The sequence below is a fragment of the Oncorhynchus tshawytscha genome, linkage group LG33, assembly GCF_018296145.1.
Source record: "Oncorhynchus tshawytscha isolate Ot180627B linkage group LG33, Otsh_v2.0, whole genome shotgun sequence".
NCBI lineage: Eukaryota > Metazoa > Chordata > Actinopteri > Salmoniformes > Salmonidae > Oncorhynchus > Oncorhynchus tshawytscha.
The window spans coordinates 47,239,936-47,263,001 of NC_056461.1; the positions used below are offsets into that span (position 1 = coordinate 47,239,936).

Here is a 23,066-nt window from a genome sequence, read left to right on the forward strand (position 1 = left end):
ACTCTCTGTGTCCCTCTAGTTTAACTCTCCTCCCTGACTCTCTGGCTGTAGGAACAGGACTCTCTGGCTGTAGGAACAGGACTCTCTGTCTCCCTCTAGTTTAACTCACCTCTTTGACTCTCTGGCTGTAGGAACAGGACTCTCTGTCTCCCTCTAGTTTAACTCACCTCTTTGACTCTCTGGCTGTAGGAACAGGACTCTCTGTCTCCCTCTAGTTTAACTCACCTCTTTGACTCTCTGGCTGTAGGAACAGGACTCTCTGTCTCCCTCTAGTTTAACTCACCTCTGACTCTCTGTCTCCCTCTAGTTTAACTCACCTCTGACTCTCTGTCTCCCTCTAGTTTAACTCACCTCTTTGACTCTCTGGCTGTAGGAACAAGACTCGCTGTCTCCCTCTAGTTTAACTCACCTCTTTGACTCTCTGGCTGTAGGAACAGGACTCAGCTGTCTCCCTCTAGTTTAACTCACCTCTTTGACTCTCTGGCTGTAGGAACAGGACTCTCTGTCTCCCTCTAGTTTAACTCACCTCTTTGACTCTCTGGCTGTAGGAACAGGACTCTCTGTCTCCCTCTAGTTTAACTCACCTCTTTGACTCTCTGGCTGTAGGAACAGGACTCTCTGTCTCCCTCTAGTTTAACTCACCTCTTTGACTCTCTGGCTGTAGGAACAGGACTCGCTGTCTCCCTCTAGTTTAACTCACCTCTTTGACTCTCTGGCTGTAGGAACAGGACTCTCTGTCTCCCTCTAGTTTAACTCACCTCTTTGACTCTCTGGCTGTAGGAACAGGACTCGCTGTCTCCCTCTAGTTTAACTCACCTCTTTGACTCTCTGGCTGTAGGAACAGGACTCGCTGTCTCCCTCTAGTTTAACTCACCTCTTTGACTCTCTGGCTGTAGGAACAGGACTCTCTGTCTCCCTCTAGTTTAACTCACCTCTTTGACTCTCTGGCTGTAGGAACAGGACTCTCTGTCTCCCTCTAGTTTAACTCACCTCTTTGACTCTCTGGCTGTAGGAACAGGACTCTCTGTCTCCCTCTAGTTTAACTCACCTCTTTGACTCTCTGGCTGTAGGAACAGGACTCTCTGTCTCCCTCTAGTTTAACTCACCTCTTTGACTCTCTGGCTGTAGGAACAGGACTCTCTGTCTCCCTCTAGTTTAACTCACCTCTTTGACTCTCTGGCTGTAGGAACAGGACTCTCTGTCTCCCTCTAGTTTAACTCACCTCTTTGACTCTCTGGCTGTAGGAACAGGACTCGCTGTCTCCCTCTAGTTTAACTCACCTCTTTGACTCTCTGGCTGTAGGAACAGGACTCTCTGTCTCCCTCTAGTTTAACTCACCTCTTTGACTCTCTGGCTGTAGGAACAGGACTCGCTGTCTCCCTCTAGTTTAACTCACCTCTTTGACTCTCTGGCTGTAGGAACAGGACTCTCTGTCTCCCTCTAGTTTAACTCACCTCTTTGACTCTCTGGCTGTAGGAACAGGACTCTCTGTCTCCCTCTAGTTTAACTCACCTCTTTGACTCTCTGGCTGTAGGAACAGGACTCTCTGTCTCCCTCTAGTTTAACTCACCTCTTTGACTCTCTGGCTGTAGGAACAGGACTCTCTGTCTCCCTCTAGTTTAACTCACCTCTTTGACTCTCTGGCTGTAGGAACAGGACTCTCTGTCTCCCTCTAGTTTAACTCACCTCATTGACTCTCTGGCTGTAGGAACAGGACTCTCTGTCTCCCTCTAGTTTAACTCACCTCTTTGACTCTCTGGCTGTAGGAACAGGACTCTCTGTCTCCCTCTAGTTTAACTCACCTCTTTGACTCTCTGGCTGTAGGAACAGGACTCGCTGTCTCCCTCTAGTTTAACTCACCTCTTTGACTCTCTGGCTGTAGGAACAGGACTCGCTGTCTCCCTCTAGTTTAACTCACCTCTTTGACTCTCTGGCTGTAGGAACAGGACTCTCTGTCTCCCTCTAGTTTAACTCACCTCTTTGACTCTCTGGCTGTAGGAACAGGACTCTCTGTCTCCCTCTAGTTTAACTCACCTCTTTGACTCTCTGGCTGTAGGAACAGGACTCTCTGTCTCCCTCTAGTTTAACTCACCTCTTTGACTCTCTGGCTGTAGGAACAGGACTCTCTGTCTCCCTCTAGTTTAACTCACCTCTGACTCTCTGTCTCCCTCTAGTTTAACTCACCTCTGACTCTCTGTCTCCCTCTAGTTTAACTCACCTCTTTGACTCTCTGGCTGTAGGAACAGGACTCTCTGTCTCCCTCTAGTTTAACTCACCTCTTTGACTCTCTGGCTGTAGGAACAGGACTCTCTGTCTCCCTCTAGTTTAACTCACCTCTGACTCTCTGTCTCCCTCTAGTTTAACTCACCTCTGACTCTCTGTCTCCCTCTAGTTTAACTCACCTCTTTGACTCTCTGGCTGTAGGAACAGGACTCTCTGTCTCCCTCTAGTTTAACTCACCTCTTTGACTCTCTGGCTGTAGGAACAGGACTCTCTGTCTCCCTCTAGTTTAACTCACCTCTTTGACTCTCTGGCTGTAGGAACAGGACTCTCTGTCTCCCTCTAGTTTAACTCACCTCTTTGACTCTCTGGCTGTAGGAACAGGACTCCCTGTCTCCCTCTAGTTTAACTCACCTCTTTGACTCTCTGGCTGTAGGAACAGGACTCTCTGTCTCCCTCTAGTTTAACTCACCTCTTTGACTCTCTGGCTGTAGGAACAGGACTCTCTGGCTGTAGGAACAGGACTCTCTGTCTCCCTCTAGTTTAACTCACCTCTTTGACTCTCTGGCTGTAGGAACAGGACTCTCTGTCTCCCTCTAGTTTAACTCACCTCTTTGACTCTCTGGCTGTAGGAACAGGACTCTCTGTCTCCCTCTAGTTTAACTCACCTCTTTGACTCTCTGGCTGTAGGAACAGGACTCCCTGTCTCCCTCTAGTTTAACTCACCTCTTTGACTCTCTGGCTGTAGGAACAGGACTCCCTGTCTCCCTCTAGTTTAACTCACCTCATTGACTCTCTGGCTGTAGGAACAGGACTCCCTGTCTCCCTCTAGTTTAACTCACCTCTTTGACTCTCTGGCTGTAGGAACAGGACTCTCTGTCTCCCTCTAGTTTAACTCACCTCTTTGACTCTCTGGCTGTAGGAACAGGACTCCCTGTCTCCCTCTAGTTTAACTCACCTCTTTGACTCTCTGGCTGTAGGAACAGGACTCTCTGTCTCCCTCTAGTTTAACTCACCTCTTTGACTCTCTGGCTGTAGGAACAGGACTCTCTGGCTGTAGGAACAGGACTCTCTGTCTCCCTCTAGTTTAACTCACCTCTTTGACTCTCTGGCTGTAGGAACAGGACTCTCTGTCTCCCTCTAGTTTAACTCACCTCTTTGACTCTCTGGCTGTAGGAACAGGACTCTCTGTCTCCCTCTAGTTTAACTCACCTCTTTGACTCTCTGGCTGTAGGAACAGGACTCCCTGTCTCCCTCTAGTTTAACTCACCTCTTTGACTCTCTGGCTGTCAGGACTCCCTGTCTCCCTCTAGTTTAACTCACCTCTTTGACTCTCTGGCTGTAGGAACAGGACTCCCTGTCTCCCTCTAGTTTAACTCACCTCTTTGACTCTCTGGCTGTAGGAACAGGACTCGCTGTCTCCCTCTAGTTTAACTCACCTCTTTGACTCTCTGGCTGTAGGAACAGGACTCCCTGTCTCCCTCTAGTTTAACTCACCTCTTTGACTCTCTGGCTGTAGGAACAGGACTCGCTGTCTCCCTCTAGTTTAACTCACCTCTTTGACTCTCTGGCTGTAGGAACAGGACTCTCTGTCTCCCTCTAGTTTAACTCACCTCTTTGACTCTCTGGCTGTAGGAACAGGACTCTCTGTCTCCCTCTAGTTTAACTCACCTCTTTGACTCTCTGGCTGTAGGAACAGGACTCGCTGTCTCCCTCTAGTTTAACTCACCTCTTTGACTCTCTGGCTGTAGGAACAGGACTCGCTGTCTCCCTCCGTATCGAAGCAGTCGGAGTCTCCATCGTCTCCAGATGTCAGGGAGGACACACAGGGACTCTTCTCTAACTGGGACGACCCCTCGCACCCCAGCCCAGTCGCGCTCATTGTCCCACTGTCCGTCCCCTCCCCTGTCCCTCTGTCCGTCCCTCCGTCTGTCTCCCTGTCCAAGCCGTGGAGGAAGGGACAGTCCCCGGTACTGGAGCTGATGTCAAGCTGGTGAAGCCAGTTCAAGGTGGAGCTGCTGCTCCGGAGGTTCCCAGACTCAGTCCCAGGGAAGTCCTGGAGGAGGGGAGGAGAAGAGGGAGCTCTGACCAGGGGCCATGGGCCAAGTGTTCAGCCACCTCTCTTTCCACACTGCTCCTCTCTTCCCATCCTCGCTCTCTCCTCTCTCCTGCTCCGCTTTCACTTCTTCCATGTTCTATCCTTCTCCCCACCTTTCTCCTCGCTCTCTCTCCCTGCTCCTGTTCTGTCTGTGGCAGGCAGGAGACAGCTGGATCTATCCCTTCATGGTGTCCTCTACCCCCTAGAACACAACCTCCTTCCCCCACACCTCCAGGGCTCTGCTTGTCCAGCCCGGGTGCCTGCAGGGGACATCGGTGTGGTGCTGTACCCAACCCTGGGCTCTCTTCACAGCTGACAAGCCGACCACTAGACACCTCCACGAGAGGAAGGATAGAGCTATGACAGTCAACTCCAGAAGCTCTCTCTCCTCTCCTCCTCTCTTCTGTCTCTCCTCTCCTCCTCTCTTCTGTTTCTCCTCTGCTCCTCTCTTCTGTCTCTCCTCTCCTCCTCTCTTCTGTCTCTCCTCTCCTCCTCTCTTCTGTCTCTCCTCTCCTCCTCTCTTCTGTCTCTCCTCTCCTCCTCTCTTCTGTCTCTCCTGTCTCTCCTCTCCTCCTCTCTTCTGTCTCTCCTCTCCTCTCATACTTCTCTGTGTTCTGTTCATCTGCCTCTCTCCTTCTCTCATCCATCTTTCTCTCCCCCTCATTCATCTCTCTCTTCTCCTCATCATCCTCTTCTCCAGTCTTCTGCTCCACCTCTCCCTGTCCTGCCTGGTCAGTCTGTGTCTGTGAGAGAAGTGAATAGTTTTCTCCAGAAGACGTCTCCACCGCAGGACCTTCCCTAAATCCTCCCCCACTGGAGCAGGGTCGCAAGGACTTGGGAAGGTGCAGGGGTAGAGGGCAGCCCTCCTCTCTCACCACTGGGGAGTCATGGTTTGTTTCTGGGACACAGATCTCCACACACGGCCTCACCTTCCCACAAGCCTGCTGGAACTTTCGGTACTTGGGGCATTGTAGGGAGTAGTCAGTCTGGCCGTCTGATTGGATATCGGCTTCAGGAGGATGGGTGAGATTTTTGTTTTCACGTCCCGTCTCGTCATTTGCTGGTTGGCCACCCACATCCTGTTCAGCGGGCGAATCAGAAACCACCCGGACCCCTTTGTCATCATCTAAGACATCCTTGTTCGTGTCGATGTCGCTAAGCCCGGGGGACTGTCTCCTGCACCGTGTCTTACAGCAGGTCTTCCTCTGGAAGGTGGCCGAACTGCTGCTGAAGAACTTGGGCAGGAGGAAGTCAAAACAGGCCGAGTCCAGATCCCTGAAACCCAGAATAGAGGCACAGTGTCGTATCTCCATGACATTATCTTTACTGAAGAGCAGCTTGGAGGTGTAAGCAAACTGCAGCAGGGGCTCCAAGCCACTCACCGTCACCTTTAGAGAGGGATGGAAAGGAAGAGAAACAGATGGTGATGACAGTCCCATATACAACCTGTTATATAACCTACTGTTACGCACGCCTCTATGAAGAGGGAACGCAACACCCTGCTACAACTAGACTCTCCGTGAAGCGAAAAAGGTATGGACTGTAGGTGCAAGTAAGAATGACAACAGGCAGAATGTGGTACCGTTTACAAGGACTTTATTCCTTTACACGGTAATATGGGGAAAAGGGGCTGGACGGAACCAAAGCAAAGAAAGTAAATCTCAAAGCCCCCCCCTCTCCTATCTTACCTGCCTACCCACTACTTACCTAATTTAGCACCACCTGGTGCCCTAACCAAAATACAAGGGGTGGTCCGCCCAGGTCTTACCTAGTGTGCCTAGACAGCGAATATGCTACGGGTATATGTATGCCCGCGGGCCTCTTGCCTAAACACTCCCTAGGTGCCTTCCCCTTTCCCCTGGGAACAAATGAAACAGAATATTAAACAATTTCAAACAAACTAAGAAACAAAAGGATGTCAAATAAGCTCTATCTGAGCAACAAACTCACAGAACATACCACTTTCCAGCAAAATCAACCTCTATCACAATCAATCTCAGAAATCCCTACCTCCAGCAAAATCTCTACCTCCAAAAGAGATCTCCCCCTGAACAGAACACTGGCTTTTATATAGTGTCAGAAGGAATGGGTAATTGGAGACAGCTGTGTCTTGACGAGGGGGCGGGGTCAGCTCTCCAATTAGCCCTGGAGTCAATCAATCAGCTGCTTGAGGGATTTCAGGAAGCCATTTCCTGAAATAAACACATGCAAATACACAATCTACAACACATAATCTGGGGAACGTAACACCTACCTATAACGTCATTAGCTAGGGAGCCAGCCAGATAATGTTAGCGAGCTAGCTAACAGTACACCTTAGCTTGCAATGAAACCACTTTCTGTCAAAATTAGGGTTAGGGTTAGGGGTAGTGACACCTCTAGCACTGAGAAGCAGTGACTGAGACCACTGCGCCACTTAAGACCCCATGCTTGTGGCAACAGGTCACAAATCCTGCTGATGTGATAGTCACACTGTGGTATTTCACCCAGTAGATATGGGAGTTTATACACTCAGCGCTCAACACTACTGTCGATTCAGAATATACCATATCTTTCCTATCTGACAGAACTGAGTTCATCTCATCTCTTAGACAAACTATGCCCGCGTGATGAATGCCACTCAGTTGCCTGACAACCACTCAGTTGCCTGACAACCACTCAGTTGCCTGACAACCACTCAGTTGCCTGACAACCACTCAGTTGCCTGACAACCACTCAGTTGCCTGACAACCACTCAGTTGCCTGACAACCACTTTAATTATATTTTTTTTTTATTGGCAAACTTAGGCATGACATGCCAGCAGCACACATCTAAGTATAACTGACCAACTTATGAAAGACAAGCCGTGTAATTATGAATTCTGTAAAGTCAGTGTGGAAGAGGTGGGGGGGGAAATGATTGTTGTCAATCAACCTGGGTCTGACAACTTGGATGGACATTTACTGAGCATGGTAGCAGACTATATTGCAAAAAAATATTTAGTCTAAGTCTACAGGAAAGTGTGTGTGGTCAAGCAAAAGTCATTCCGTTACCCAAGAATAGCAAAGCACCCTTTACTGGCTAAAACAGCCGACCAAAATCAGCCTGTTAACAATCTTTGATGTTTGACCAGATACATTTCACAGCAAACAGATATTCAGCGTATAGGGAAGGGCATTCAACATGTATGGCACTTACACAAATGACTGATGATTGGCTGTTTTGTCAGACTGCAGCTTTTGACATTATTGATCATTGTCGATCTGTTGCTGGAAAAACTTGTGTTATGGCTTTACATCCTCTGCTATATTGTGGATAAAGAGTTACCTGTCTAACAGAACACAGAGGGTGTTCTTTAATGAAATCCTCTCCAGCGTAATCCAGGTAGAGTGAGGCATTCCCCAGGGCAGCTGTCTAGGCCCCTTCATTTTTTACTAACGACATGCCACAGGCTTTGAGTAAAGCCAGAGTGTCTATGTATGCGGATGACTCAACACTATACACATCAGCTACCACAGCAACTGAAATGACTGCAACACTTAACAAAGAGCTGCAGTTAGTTTCAGAATGGGTGACAAGAAATAGGTTAGTCCTAAATATTTCTAAAACTAACAGTATTGTATTTGAGACAAATCATTCACTAAACCCTAAACCTCAACTAAATCTTGTAATGAATAATGTGGAAATTGAGCAAGCTGATGTGACTAACTGCTTGGAGTAAGCCTGGATCGTAAACTGTCATGGTCAAAACATATTGATACAACAGTAGCTAAGATGGGGAGAAGTCTTGTCCATAATAAAGTGCTGCTCTACCTTCTTAACAACACTATCAACAAGGCAGGTCCTACAGGCCCTAGTTTCTACCTTCTTAACAACACTATCAACAAGGCAGGTCCTACAGGCCCTAGTTTCCACCTTCTTAACAACACTATCAACAAGGCAGGTCCTACAGGCCCTAGTTTCTACCTTCTTAACAACACTATCAACAAGGCAGGTCCTACAGGCCCTAGTTTTAAAGCACCTGGACTACTGTTCAGTCGTGTGGTCAGGTGACACAAAGAGGGACCTCGGAAAATTACAATTGGTTCAGATCAGCGCAGCACGGCTAGCCCTTACATGCTTTATGTATCCTTTATGAAACTTAAGAACAAATTCTTATTTACAATGGCAGCCTACCAAGGAACAGTGGGTTAACACCCTTGTTCAGGTGCAGAACGACAGATGTTTTACCTTGTCAGCTCGGGGATTCAATCGAGCAACCTTTTGGTTACTGGCCCAACGCTCTAACCACTAGGCTACCTGCCTCCTCTACGCTCTAACCACTAGGTTACCTGCCGCCTCTACACTCTAACCACTAGGCTTCCTGCCTCCTCTACGCTCTAACCACTAGGCTACCTGCCTCCTCTACGCTCTAACCACTAGGATACCTGCCTCCTCTACGCTCTAACCACTAGGCTACCTGCCTCCTCTACGCTCTAACCACTAGGATACCTGCCTCCTCTACACTCTAACCACTAGGCTACCTGCCGCCTCTACACTCTAACCACTAGGATACCTGCCTCCTCTACGCTCTAACCACTAGGCTACCTGCCTCCTCTACGCCTAACCACTAGGTTACCTGCCGCCTCTACACTCTAACCACTAGGCTACCTGCCGCCTCTACACTCTAACCACTAGGATACCTGCCTCCTCTACGCTCTAACCACTAGGCTACCTGCCTCCTCTACGCTCTAACCACTAGGCTACCTGCCGCCTCTACATTCTAACCACTAGGCTACCTGCCTCCTCTACGCTCTAACCACTAGGCTACCTGCCGCCTCTACACTCTAACCACTAGGCTACCTGCCTCCTCTACGCTCTAACCACTAGGCTACCTGCCGCCTCTACACTCTAACCACTAGGCTTCCTGCCGCCTCTACACTCTAACCACTAGGCTACCTGCCTCCTCTACACTCTAACCACTAGGCTACCTGCCGCCTCTACACTCTAACCACTAGGATACCTGCCGCCTCTACACTCTAACCACTAGGCTACCTGCCGCCTCTACACTCTAACCACTAGGCTACCTGCCACCTCTACACTCTAACCACTAGGCTACCTGCCGCCTCTACACTCTAACCACTAGGCTTACATGGAGAACTAGCATCAATGACAAGCATGTCCATCTCTCCTGGCTCAAAGTAGAGGATAGATTGACTTCGTCACTACTTGTCTTTGTGGACGGTATTGACATGTTGAATGCACTGAGCTGTCTGTTCATACGACTAGCACACACCCATGCATACCCCCACAATGCCACCAGAGGTCCCTTCACAATCCTCAATTCAAGAACAAACTATGTTCTTCATACCCCCACAATGCCACCAGAGGTCCCTTCACAATCCTCAAGAACAGACTACTAACTGCGAAGTGCAGTTTACATATTACATATTTTTATTTAACCTTTATTTAACTACATAGAGCCATGACACAGTACTACATAGAGCCATGACACAGTACTACATAGAGCCATGACACAGTACTACATAGAGCCATGACACAGTACTACATAGAGCCATGACACAGTACTACATAGAGCCATGACACAGTACTACATAGAGCCATGACACAGTACTACATAGAGCCATGACACAGTACTACATAGAGCCATGACACAGTACTACATAGAGCCATGACACAGTACTACAGAGCCATGACACAGTACTACATAGAGCAATGAAACAGTACTACAGAGCCATGACACAGTACTACATAGAGCCATGACACAGTAATACATAGAGCCATGACACAGTACTACATAGTCATGACACAGTACTACATAGTCATGACACAGTACTACATAGAGCCATGACACAGTACTACATAGAGCCATGACACAGTACTACATAGAGCCATGACACAGTACTACATAGAGCCATGACACAGTACTACATAGAGCCATGACACAGTACTACATAGAGCCATGACACAGTACTACATAGAGCCATGACACAGTATTACATAGAGCCATGACACAGTACTACATAGAGCCATGACACAGTACTACATAGAGCCATGACACAGTACTACATAGAGCCATGACACAGTACTACATAGAGCCATGACACAGTACTACATAGAGCCATGACACAGTACTACATAGAGCCATGACACAGTACTACATAGAGCCATGACACAGTACTACATAGAGCCATGACACAGTACTACATAGAGCAATGAAACAGTACTACAGAGCCATGACACAGTACTACATAGAGCCATGACACAGTAATACATAGAGCCATGACACAGTACTACATAGTCATGACACAGTACTACATAGTCATGACACAGTACTACATAGAGCCATGACACAGTACTACATAGAGCCATGACACAGTACTACATAGAGCCATGACACAGTACTACATAGAGCCATGACACAGTACTACATAGAGCCATGACACAGTACTACATAGAGCCATGACACAGTACTACATAGAGCCATGACACAGTATTACATAGAGCCATGACACAGTACTACATAGAGCCATGACACAGTACTACATAGAGCCATGACACAGTACTACATAGAGCCATGACACAGTACTACATAGAGCCATGACACAGTACTACATAGAGCCATGACACAGTACTACATAGAGCCATGACACAGTACTACATAGAGCCATGACACAGTACTACATAGAGCCATGACACAGTACTACATAGAGCCATGACACAGTACTACATAGAGCCATGACACAGTACTACATAGAGCCATGACACAGTACTACATAGAGCCATGATACAGTACTACATAGAGCCATGATACAGTACTACATAGAGCCATGACACAGTACTACATAGAGCAATGACACAGTACTACATAGAGCCATGACACAGTACTACATAGAGCCATGACACAGTACTTACATAGAGCCATGACACAGTACTACAAAGAGCCATGACACAGTACTACATAGAGCCATGATACAGTACTACAGAGCCATGATACAGTACTACAGAGCCATGACACAGTACTACATAGAGCCATGACACAGTACTACATAGAGCCATGACACAGTACTACATAGAGCCATGACATAGTACTACATAGAGCCATGACACAGTACTACATAGAGCCATGACACAGTACTACATAGAGCCATGACACAGTACTACATAGAGCCATGACACAGTACTACATAGAGCCATGACACAGTACTACATAGAGCCATGACATAGTACTACATAGAGCCATGATACAGTACTACATAGAGCCATGATACAGTACTACATAGAGCCATGACACAGTACTACATAGAGCCATGACACAGTACTACATAGAGCCATGACACAGTACTACATAGAGCCATGACACAGTACTTACATAGAGCCATGACACAGTACTACAAAGAGCCATGACACAGTACTACATAGAGCCATGATACAGTACTACAGAGCCATGATACAGTACTACAGAGCCATGACACAGTACTACATAGAGCCATGACACAGTACTACATAGAGCCATGACACAGTACTACATAGAGCCATGACACAGTACTACATAGAGCCATGACACAGTACTACATAGAGCCATGATACAGTACTACAGAGCCATGATACAGTACTACAGAGCCATGACACAGTACTACATAGAGCCATGACACAGTACTACATAGAGCCATGACACAGTACTACATAGAGCCATGACACAGTACTACATAGAGCCATGACTACATATTCCACATCACGTAACTGATGAAAGCAGTAGAATCAGATGAAAAATATGTATATAGAATACACCTTACGGAACAGCAGGGACACACACACACACACACACGGATGTTGTATTGTAGATATGTGGTTGTAGAGATGAGGCCTGAGGACACACTCTTAATGTGTTATGAATGTATTGAATGATCCATAATAAACCCCAGGAAGAGTAGCTGCTGTCTTGGCAGGAACTAATGGGGATCCATAATAAACCCCAGGAAGAGTAGCTGCTGCCTTGGCAGGAACTAATGGGGATACATAATAAACCCCAGGAAGAGTAGCTGCTGTCTTGACAGGAACTAATGGGGATCCATAATAAACCCCAGGAAGAGTAGCTGCTGCCTTGGCAGGAACTAATGGGGATCCATAATAAACCCCAGGAAGAGTAGCTGCTACCTTGACAGGAACTAATGGGGATCCATAATAAACCCCAGGAAGAGTAGCTGCTGCCTTGGCAGGAACTAATGGGGATCCATAATAAACCCCAGGAAGAGTAGCTGCTACCTTGACAGGAACTAATGGGGATCCATAATAAACCCCAGGAAGAGTAGCTGCTGCCTTGGCAGGAACTAATGGGGATCCATAATAAACCCCAGGAAGAGTAGCTGCTGCCTTGGCAGGAACTAATGGGGATCCATAATAAACCCCAGGAAGAGTAGCTGCTGCCTTGGCAGGAACTAATGGGGATCCATAATAAACCCCAGGAAGAGTAGCTGCTGCCTTGGCAGGAACTAATGGGGATCCATAATAAACCCCAGGAAGAGTAGCTGCTACCTTGACAGGAACTAATGGGGATCCATAATAAACCCCAGGAAGAGTAGCTGCTGCCTTGGCAGGAACTAATGGGGATCCATAATAAACCCCAGGAAGAGTAGCTGCTACCTTGACAGGAACTAATGGGGATCCATAATAAACCCCAGGAAGAGTAGCTGCTGCCTTGGCAGGAACTAATGGGGATCCATAATAAACCCCAGGAAGAGTAGCTGCTGCCTTGACAGGAACTAATGGGGATCCATAATAAACCCCAGGAAGAGTAGCTGCTGCCTTGACAGGAACTAATGGGGTTCCATAATAAACCCCAGGAAGAGTAGCTGCTGCCTTGGCAGGAACTAATGGGGTTCCATAATAAACCCCAGGAAGAGTAGCTGCTGCCTTGACAGGAACTAATGGGGATCCATAATAAACCCCAGGAAGAGTAGCTGCTGCCTTGGCAGGAACTAATGGGGCTCCATAATAAACCCCAGGAAGAGTAGCTGCTGCCTTGGCAGGAACTAATGGGGATCCATAATAAACCCCAGGAAGAGTAGCTGCTGCCTTGACAGGAACTAATGGGGATCCATAATAAACCCCAGGAAGAGTAGCTGCTGCCTTGACAGGAACTAATGGGGATCCATAATAAACCCCAGGAAGAGTAGCTGCTGTCTTAACAGGAACTAATGAGGATCCATAATAAACCCCAGGAAGAGTAGCTGCTGTCTTAACAGGAACTAATGGGGATCCATAATAAACCCCAGGAAGAGTAGCTGCTGCCTTGGCAGGAACTAATGGGGATCCATAATAAACCCCAGGAAGAATAGATGCTGCCTTGGCAGGAACTAATGTATATTCACAATAAACCCCAGGAAGAGTAGCTGCTGCCTTGACAGGAACTAATGGGGTTCCATAATAAACCCCAGGAAGAGTAGCTGCTGCCTTGACAGGAACTAACAGGGTTCCATAATAAACCCCAGGAAGAGTAGCTGCTGCCTTGACAGGAACTAATGGGGATCCATAATAAACCCCAGGAAGAGTAGCTGCTACCTTGACAGGAACTAATGGGGATCCATAATAAACCCCAGGAAGAGTAGCTGCTGCCTTCGCAGGAACTAATGGGGATCCTTAATAAATACAAATACTAATACTTGTGTTAAATAGGCTTTAGCTCAGTTGGCTAACAGCTAAATCAGTCAAATTCCTATGTGGATCTGGAAGCCAGTTCCATTACTGATTTTCATGATCTGCCTTTAAACCAGGGACTGATTTAGACCTGGGGACACCAGGTGGAAGCGATGAATTATCAGGTAGCACAGAAAACCTGAAAACCATCAGTACTCCGGATCTCGTATGGTAAGATTGGAAAACTCCTGGCCTAAAGTGGACAAATGTGATCCTGGACTCCTAGGCTCATGGTCCCTCCCTTCTCACCTCCTGAGGCAGGGTGACGACAAGTCCCTGTGGTGCGTGGGAGGAGACCCTGTGTGTGAAGTAGTCGCTGCAGGAGGCCAGCACAGAACGGTGGGCCCTGAAACTCCTCCCTTCGGCCAGTACAGTGATGTCACACAGCAGGTCACGCCTCCGCTGGTCGTCCAGACAACGCAGCACATGGCAGCTGTGCACGGAGGACTCAAAGGTAAACACAGAGGACCGCAGGCTCTCCAGACTAGACATGGCAACGGACATCTGTGGAACACACACACACACACACACACACACACAAACACACACACACAGAGGTGAGTACAAACACAAAGAAAGAGAGAAAAGAAGATGACAAAATTATACTACTTCCTGTAGCCTAACCTACTACTTCCTGTAGCCTAACCTACTACTCCCTGTAGCCTAACCTACTACTCCCTGTAGCCTAACCTACTACTCCCTGTAGCCTAACCTACTATTCCCTGTAGCCTAACCTACTATTCCCTGTAGCCTAACCTACTATTCCCTGTAGCCTAACCTACTACTTCCTGTAGCCTAACCTACTACTTCCTGTAGCTTAACCTACTACTTCCTGTACCTTAACCCACTACTTCCTGTAGCTTAACCTACTACTTCCTGTAGCCTAACCTACTACTTCCTGTAGCTTAACCTACTACTTCCTGTCGCTTAACCTACTACTTTCTGTAGCCTAACCTACTACTTCCTGTAGCCTAAACTACTACTTCCTTAAAACAGTGGTGTCAGTCAAACAGCTGTAGCCTAAACTACTACTTCCTGTAGCCTAAACTACTATTGATCTGCAGGCTATCATTGTAAATTAAAACAAATCTAATCACAACTAGTCAAATCAAAATCCCCCCCCCAGCAGTAAAAACAGACTTGTAAACAGAAACAGCTCGTGGTAACCAACAGATTTAACAGCTAGTTGACGACATCTCATTATTTAGCATAATACACTTCCAAATCCGTCACATCTGTCTGCCACTCATATCCAGTCATCTGTCTGCCACTCATATCCAGTCATCTGTCTGCCACTCATATCCAGTCATCTGTCTGCCACTCATATCCAATCATCTGTCTGCCACTCATATCCAGTCATCTGTCTGCCACTCATATCCAATCATCTGTCTGCCACTCATATCCAGTCATCTGTCTGCCACTCATATCCAGTCATCTGTCTGCCACTCATATCCAGTCATCTGTCTGCCACTCATATCCAGTCATCAGTCAGCCACTCATATCCAGTCATCTGTCTGCCACTCATATCCAGTCATGTCTGCCACTCATATCCAGTCATCTGTCAGCCACTCATATCCAGTCATGTCTGCCACTCATATCCAGTCATCTGTCTGCCACTCATATCCAGTCATCTATCTGCCACTCATATCCAGTCATCTGCCAGCCACTCATATCCAGTCATCTGCCAGCCACTCATATCCAGTCATCTGCCAACCACTCACCACTCATATCCAGTCATCTGTCTGCCACTCATATCCAGTCATCTGCCAGCCACTCATATCCAGTCATCTGTCAGCCACTCATATCCAGTCATCTGTCAGCCACTCATATCCAGTCATCTGTCAGCCACTCATATCTAGTCATCTGTCTGCCACTCATATCCAGTCATCTGTCTGCCACTCATATCCAATCATCTGTCTGCCACTCATATCCAGTCATCTGTCTGCCACTCATATCCAGTCATCTGCCAGCCACTCATATCCAGTCATCTGCCAGCCACTCATATCCAGTCATCTGCCAGCCACTCATATCCAGTCATCTGTCAGCCACTCATATCCAGTCATCAGTCAGCCACTCATATCCAGTCATCTGTCTGCCACTCATATCCAGTCATGTCTGCCACTCATATCCAGTCATCTGTCTGCCACTCATATCCAGTCATCTGTCTGCCACTCATATCCAGTCATCTGCCAGCCACTCATATCCAGTCATCTGCCAGCCACTCATATCCAGTCATCTGCCAGCCACTCATATCCAGTCATCTGCCAACCACTCATATCCAGTCATCTGCCAGCACCTCATATCCAGTCATCTGTCAGCCACTCATATCCAGTCATCAGTCAGCCACTCATATCCAGTCATCAGTCAGCCACTCATATCCAGTCATCTGTCTGCCACTCATATCCAATCATCTGTCTGCCACTCATATCCAGTCATCTGCCAGCCACTCATATCCAGTCATCTGCCAACCACTCATATCCAGTCATCAGTCAGCCACTCATATCCAGTCATCTGTCAGCCACTCATATCCAGTCATCAGTCAGCCACTCATATCCAGTCATCAGTCAGCCACTCATATCCAGTCCTCTGTCTGCCACTCATATCCAATCATCTGTCTGCCACTCATATCCAGTCATCAGTCAGCCACTCATATCCAGTCATCTGTCAGCCACTCATATCCACTCATCTGTCAGCCACTCATATCCAGTCATCAGTCAGCCACTCATATCCAGTCATCAGTCAGCCACTCATATCCAGTCATCTGTCAGCCACTCATATCCAGTCATCAGTCAGCCACTCATATCCAGTCATCAGTCAGCCACTCATATCCAGTCATCTGTCACCTGTCTGCCACTCATATCCAGTCATCTGTCTGCCACTCATATCCAGTCATCTGTCTGCCACTCATATCCAGTCATCTGTCAGCCACTCATATCCAGTCATCTGTCAGCCACTCATATCCAGTCATCTGTCAGCCACTCACATCCAGTCATCAGTCAGCCACTCACATCCAGTCATCAGTCAGCCACTCACATCCAGTCATCAGTCAGCCACTCACATCCAGTCATCAGTCAGCCACTCCTACCTTCCTCTCACTCAGCCCGTCGCCATCATAAATCCAAGAGAAATATTTTTATAACAAGTGCCTACGTATTCCCTCGTAGTCCGAGCGCATCTGGTCGTTGCGGTGGTGGAAACGCGCTACTCATTTCTCCCCAAGCGGAGATAATCTCTTTTCCTCACCTGTCTATCTCCTCATTTTGAATGCCATGTTGTCACTGTCACTTGTCCACTTGATTTTAACATTGTTGTAATCTATCGCCCACCAGGTGCCCTTGGAGAGTTCCTCAATGAGCTTGATACGTTGATAAGCACATTTCCTGATGATAGCTCACCGCTCATTGGATCAAAAGGCAATCAATCGCACATCGGAACTGTGCATGGTAGCAGTTGAACGAGATGAGAAAAAGAAACCCGCACACTGCTCTGGAGTTAGTACCACTGCTCTGGAGTTAGTACCACTGCTCTGGAGTTAGTACCACTGCTCTGGAGTTAGTACCACTGCTCTGGAGTTAGTACCACTGCTCTGGAGTTAGTACCACTGCTCTGGAAGTTAGTACCACTGCTCTGGAAGTTAGTACCACTGCTCTGGAGTTAGTACCACTGCTCTGGAGTTAGTACCACTGCTCTGGAGTTAGTACCACTGCTCTTGATTAAGCTTTACGTATCGGCCTCGAACCTCCCGATGTCTGCTTTCAATTCATTTCTTTCCACTTTTTTCCTTTGCCCTCCTTGCCTCTTCTGACCTCACCTTTTCCCAGTCCCCTCACTCTCACAAGGCAGGCAATACGCTTGACCTCATCTTTACTAGATTGGCTGTTTGTTCACTAATCTCACTGCAATCCCACTCTGTCATTGATCACTACTTTGTTTCAATTTCTGTCTCCCTCAAACCTACACACCCAGATGGTAGGGGCTGAGCGCCCTTTCTCCCACTACTCTCTCCTGTTCTATCATCTCTCCCTTCTGCTAAATCCTTCTCCATCATGTCTGCCTATTCGACCCTGCTCTCCTCCCTTTCCGTATTTTATGACTCAGACTGTTCCCATTCCTTCCTCCCCTCTTGCTCCGTGGCTGAGTGATTCATTGCGAGCTTACAGAACAGGGATGCGGGCAGCTGAGCGAAAAATTTAGAAAAACTCAACTTCTGGAGGATCTACCATCCTTCCACTCCCTCCTCTCTACCTCTGTATCTGCTGCTAAAGCCACTTTCTAACACTCTAAATGTCAAGCTTCTGCCTCTAACCCCAGGAAACTATTTTCCACCTTCTCCTCCCTCCTAAATCCTCCACCCCTCTGCAGGAGACTTTGAAAAGAAGGTTGACAACATCCCCTTTTAATTCACTCGGCAAATTGAGTCCACTGGTCTCACTCGTGCATAACTACCCTCCAGATGACGTCCTGTGACTAGTGAGGTCTGCCCGCTCGACCCCCCCGCCCCCATCCCCTCCTTCAGACCATCTCTGGAGACCTTCCTCCCATTCTTCACTTCCCTCATCAGCTCATCCCTGACCACTGGCTCTGTCCTCTCCAACTTCAAAATGGGCAGAGTCCCTCCCCTCAAGAAACCAAAAATTCAACAAAAACTTTCTGTATCCCTTTCTATTCTTTCCAAAAACACGAGACTCTGACCAACACTCTCGTTATCTCGCTCAGAACAAGTCAGCCTACAAGACGGGTCACTTAACCGAGACTGCTCTCCTCTTGTGTCACGGAGGCTCTCCGCACTGCCAAAGCAGACTCTTTCTGCTCTGTTCTCCCTCCTAAATCTATCCCGCTGCCTTCCGACACTGTGAACCATGATCCTCTTCCTCTTCCATCTCAGAGCGTCTCCGGCTCTGCACACTCCTGGATTACATCCTACCTGGCGGGCCGCTTCCTACCAGGTCACGTGGAGAGGATCTGTGTCTGTACCACGTACTCGCACTCCTGGATTACATCCTACCTGGCGGGCCACTCCCTACCAGGTGTCGTGGAGAGGATCTGTGTCTGTACCACGTACTCGCACTCCTGGATTACATCCTACCTGGCGGGCCGCTCCCTACCAGGTGACGTGGAGAGGATCTGTGTCTGTACCACGTACTCGCACTACTGGTGTCCCCCAGGGATCGGTTCTAGGCCCTCTCCTCTTCTCTCTCTATACACCAAGTCACTTGGCTCTGTCATATCCTCACATGGCCTCTCCTATCATTGCTATGCGGATGACACAACTACTTTTCTCCTTCCCATCCCCCCTTCTGAAACCCAGTGGTGACACACATCTCTGTGGGCCTGGCAGATATCTCTGCTTGGGTGTCGGCAAAGAGCCTTGGCGTGACCCTGGACCACACCCTGTCGTTCGCTGCAAACATCAGAGCAGTGACTCGCTACTGCAGGTTTATGGTCTACAACATCCTTAGAGTACGACCCTACCTCACACAGGAGGCAGCGCCGGTCCTTATCCAGGCACTCCTCCAGTCTGGACTGCTACAACTGTCTGTTGGCTGGGCTCTGCCATCAAACCCTTGCAAATTACCCAGAACGCTGCAGCCCGCCTGGTGTTCAACCTTCCCAGGTTCTCCCATGTCACCCCGCTCCTCCTCACACTCCACTGGTTTTCAATCGAAACTCGCATCAACTACAACTACAAGGCCATGGTTCTTTCCTATGGCACAGCAAGAGGAACTCAGGCTATGCCCAAACGCTACACCCCAAACTAAATACTCCGTTTTGGCCCTCCCACCCCTACAGGAGGGCAGCTGCCATCTCAGCCCAGTCAGAGCTCTGTCCTGGCACCCCAATGGTGGAACCAGCTTCTCCCCTGACACTAGGACAGCAGAGTCCCCCTGCCCAGCGTCCCCCTGACACTAGGACAGCAGAGTCCCTGCCCAGCGTCCCCCTGACACTAGGACAGCAGAGTCCCTGCCCAGCGTCCCCCTGACACTAGGACAGCAGAGTCCCTGCCCAGCGTCCCCCTGACACTAGGACAGCAGAGTCCCTGCCCAGCGTCCCCCCTGACACTAGGACAGCAGAGTCCCTCCCCAGCTTCCCCCTGACACTAGGACAGCAGAGTCCCTGCCCAGCTTCCCCCTGACACTAGGACAGCAGAGTCCCTGCCCAGCGTCCCCCTGACACTAGGACAGCAGAGTCCATATTCTGAAAACATCTGAACCCCCTTCAGAGGATCTCTTACTAGCTCTAACTGTACTTTATTGAAGAAAAATGTAAATATTGTGATATGTGGTTGTCTCACCTAGCTATCTGAAGATGAATGTCCTGATTATGATTGGTCCACCTAGCTATCTGAAGATGAATGTACTGACTATGACTGGTCCACCTAGCTATCTGAAGATGAATGTACTGATTATGATTGGTCCACCTAGCTATCTGAAGATGAATGTACTGACTATGACTGGTCCACCTAGCTATCTGAAGATGAATGTACTGACTATGACTGGTCCACCTAGCTATCTGAAGATGAATGTCCTGATTATGATTGGTCCACCTAGCTATCTGAAGATGAATGTACTGACTATGACTGGTCCACCTAGCTATCTGAAGATGAATGTACTGACTATGACTGGTCCACCTAGCTATCTGAAGATGAATGTACTGACTATGACTGTTCCACCTAGCTATCTGACGATGAATGTACTGACTATGACTGGTCCACCTAGCTATCTGAAGATGAATGTACTGACTATGACTGGTCCACCTAGCTATCTGAAGATGAATGTACTGACTATGACTGGTCCACCTAGCTATCTGAAGATGAATGTCCTGACTATCGGTAAACAAAGGTGGAAATATGCAATATCCTTATTTAGTGTATTTGAGTATTCTAATGCACCCCGCCCCCAAACAAGACAACATTTGGTTGGTCCGGGCCAGACCACATCTGAACCAATCATAGACGTCTATGTTTGACCATTTTGTACAGTACATTATACTCTAGTGCTCTCCTGTTCGCTCTACTGTTCTGTACGGTCTGTGATTGGTTCAGATTTGGTCCAGCCAGGGCGAACTGACTAAATGTCAACTACTTTTTAATGGCTGTCCAGTGGGTGGGTGTCAGTAAGAGCTGGGATAGGTGACATTAGCTGGAGAGAGTGGTGGGGGGGGGGGACGACATTATCCAATTTGAAATGTGTTGATATTAGTTGTCATGGAGTCTTTTCTTCTTGGGTTTCTAATACCTTGTTAAAGACTTCTTCTGGTAGATGTTGTCTAAGACCACTTTTTAATCTGTTTGACGAGAAATCAAGACTTATTCTTATTCTTTTTAAGAATGGATTTTTTTTTAAATATATTTTTTTATTATTATAAGTGTGTGTAGTTTTGTATGCATTTATTTCTCAAATACACTATTAGCTTTAATTTCACACGCATGACAATAAAGAATCTTTTTTTTTTTTACACAGGTGTCAGCCGTTTTTGTCAAATCAACCAATCTGTAACCATGTCGGGGTGAGATGGTCACACCCTGTCTAGCCGATGTCTGGCATATGTTTAAAAACTAGAATCCACGTTAACTAGTGCAGCCGTATAGAACTACCCATAGCACGCTGTCACATAATGTAAGTCATATTTCCAATAAGGGACATTGTTTAATAATAAGACAAAACACAACAAATGTAAGATTGTATAGCCTAAACACTGACAAATCAACCAATCTCAAAATAAAATCAACTTTGTGATCAACTCCGACTACTGACGCGTCGTGTGTTATTCCCAAACAGTAGAACTATAAATGGAACTAACCTGACATTGGTTATCCTAAGAAGACGGTGAGCTGAAATCCTAAACAGGTTTATGAGGCTGACATATTCCGTGTGAGAACCTCCCGAACACGGTTTAAACCTCGGGACGGAAACTTGGACTGTTGTTGACAACTGTAAATGACTGTACCCAATTCTGCGGAACCACAAGTCATATGACTTTTCCTGACTGGTATTCTGCCAGAAGCGCGCGTGATGACGTCACTTTGTATGGTAAAATGAAGGAAGACTTTCAAAATAAAAGCTTGCATTTCTAAATATTGCAACGTGAATAACTCATTCAAAAGATATTGAATTTTAATCAACGGGCCACTTTTATTGTAACAACAAGAAAAGGCAATGAGTAATTTCATTTTTAAAAAATATGATGGTTTAAAAAAAGACCAACAATGGAAAAATGACTATGTTCACATGGGTGTTTTGAGAATCTGAAGATAACTTTTCTACCTGCCTCAGCTAAAGTGATGTGGGAAATACTCCGTAGGATCTCTACTAAACAAAGACAGTTCGTTTTGGAAGGGGACTGTATTGCCAGGCCTGCTGCTGGCTTTTAAAGGGGAATTTTTTACCCTGTCTCTGCCACGGCATATAGTCATGACTATATGAACAACGTTGTGTGTTTTTTGGTCATAAACATCACAATTATCCAAGCTAGAATTGGCACATTTTCATTTCACTGGTACAATCGGGAAGTTTCAACTTCCCTGTGTATTCGTCTGCTCATAGTGATCATAGGGTAATGCCGTAGATGCCACCCTGCTAGGTAGATGGGGACGTGCCCACAAACTTGGATGAAGGTGTTGTGTACTTCGATCGAACAACACACAGTCATCTTAGAAACTTCTCTATGTATTTTTATTTTTATTTTTTAAGCGTTTGTTTTTCACTAACATTTGTCATCATGCCTGTGTGGTTTTTCTGTGCCTGGCTGTGTTAATTACAAACAAGCGTGAAAATGAGTTATCTTTCACAGTTCTACCTACCAGAAATTTACCCTGATGCTGCCAGTTGTTTCAAATCAAATCAAATTGTATTTGTCACGTACACATGGTTAGCAGATGTTAATGCGAGTGTCGTGAAATGCTTGTGTTCCGACAGTGCAGTAATAACCAACAAGTAATCTAACAATTCCACAACTACCTAAAAGACACAAATCTAAGTAAAGGAATGGAATAAGAATATACACGTAAAAATATTTAAATGAGCGATGACAGAGCGGCATTGGCAAGATGCAATAGATGGTATAAAATACAGT

The 23,066-nt window shown here is 47.2% G+C and overlaps 1 protein-coding gene across 1 annotated transcript in view; it reads right to left on the bottom strand.

Moving 5' to 3' along the window:
* The window catches only part of bach1b (BTB and CNC homology 1, basic leucine zipper transcription factor 1 b), a 25,777-nt gene extending 3,806 nt beyond the window's left edge, over positions 1 to 21,971 (bottom strand). Inside the window, exons 1-5 of the mRNA XM_042311243.1 lie at positions 21,795 to 21,971; positions 14,244 to 14,498; positions 4,948 to 5,706; positions 4,548 to 4,653; positions 3,950 to 4,302 (exon numbers count right to left, since the gene is read on the bottom strand). Coding sequence (XP_042167177.1) covers positions 3,950 to 4,302; positions 4,548 to 4,653; positions 4,948 to 5,706; positions 14,244 to 14,498 — 1,473 coding nt within the window. The 5' untranslated portion in view covers positions 21,795 to 21,971. The remainder of the gene's footprint in view (positions 1 to 3,949; positions 4,303 to 4,547; positions 4,654 to 4,947; positions 5,707 to 14,243; positions 14,499 to 21,794) is intronic.
* Positions 21,972 to 23,066: the final 1,095 nt, after the last annotated feature.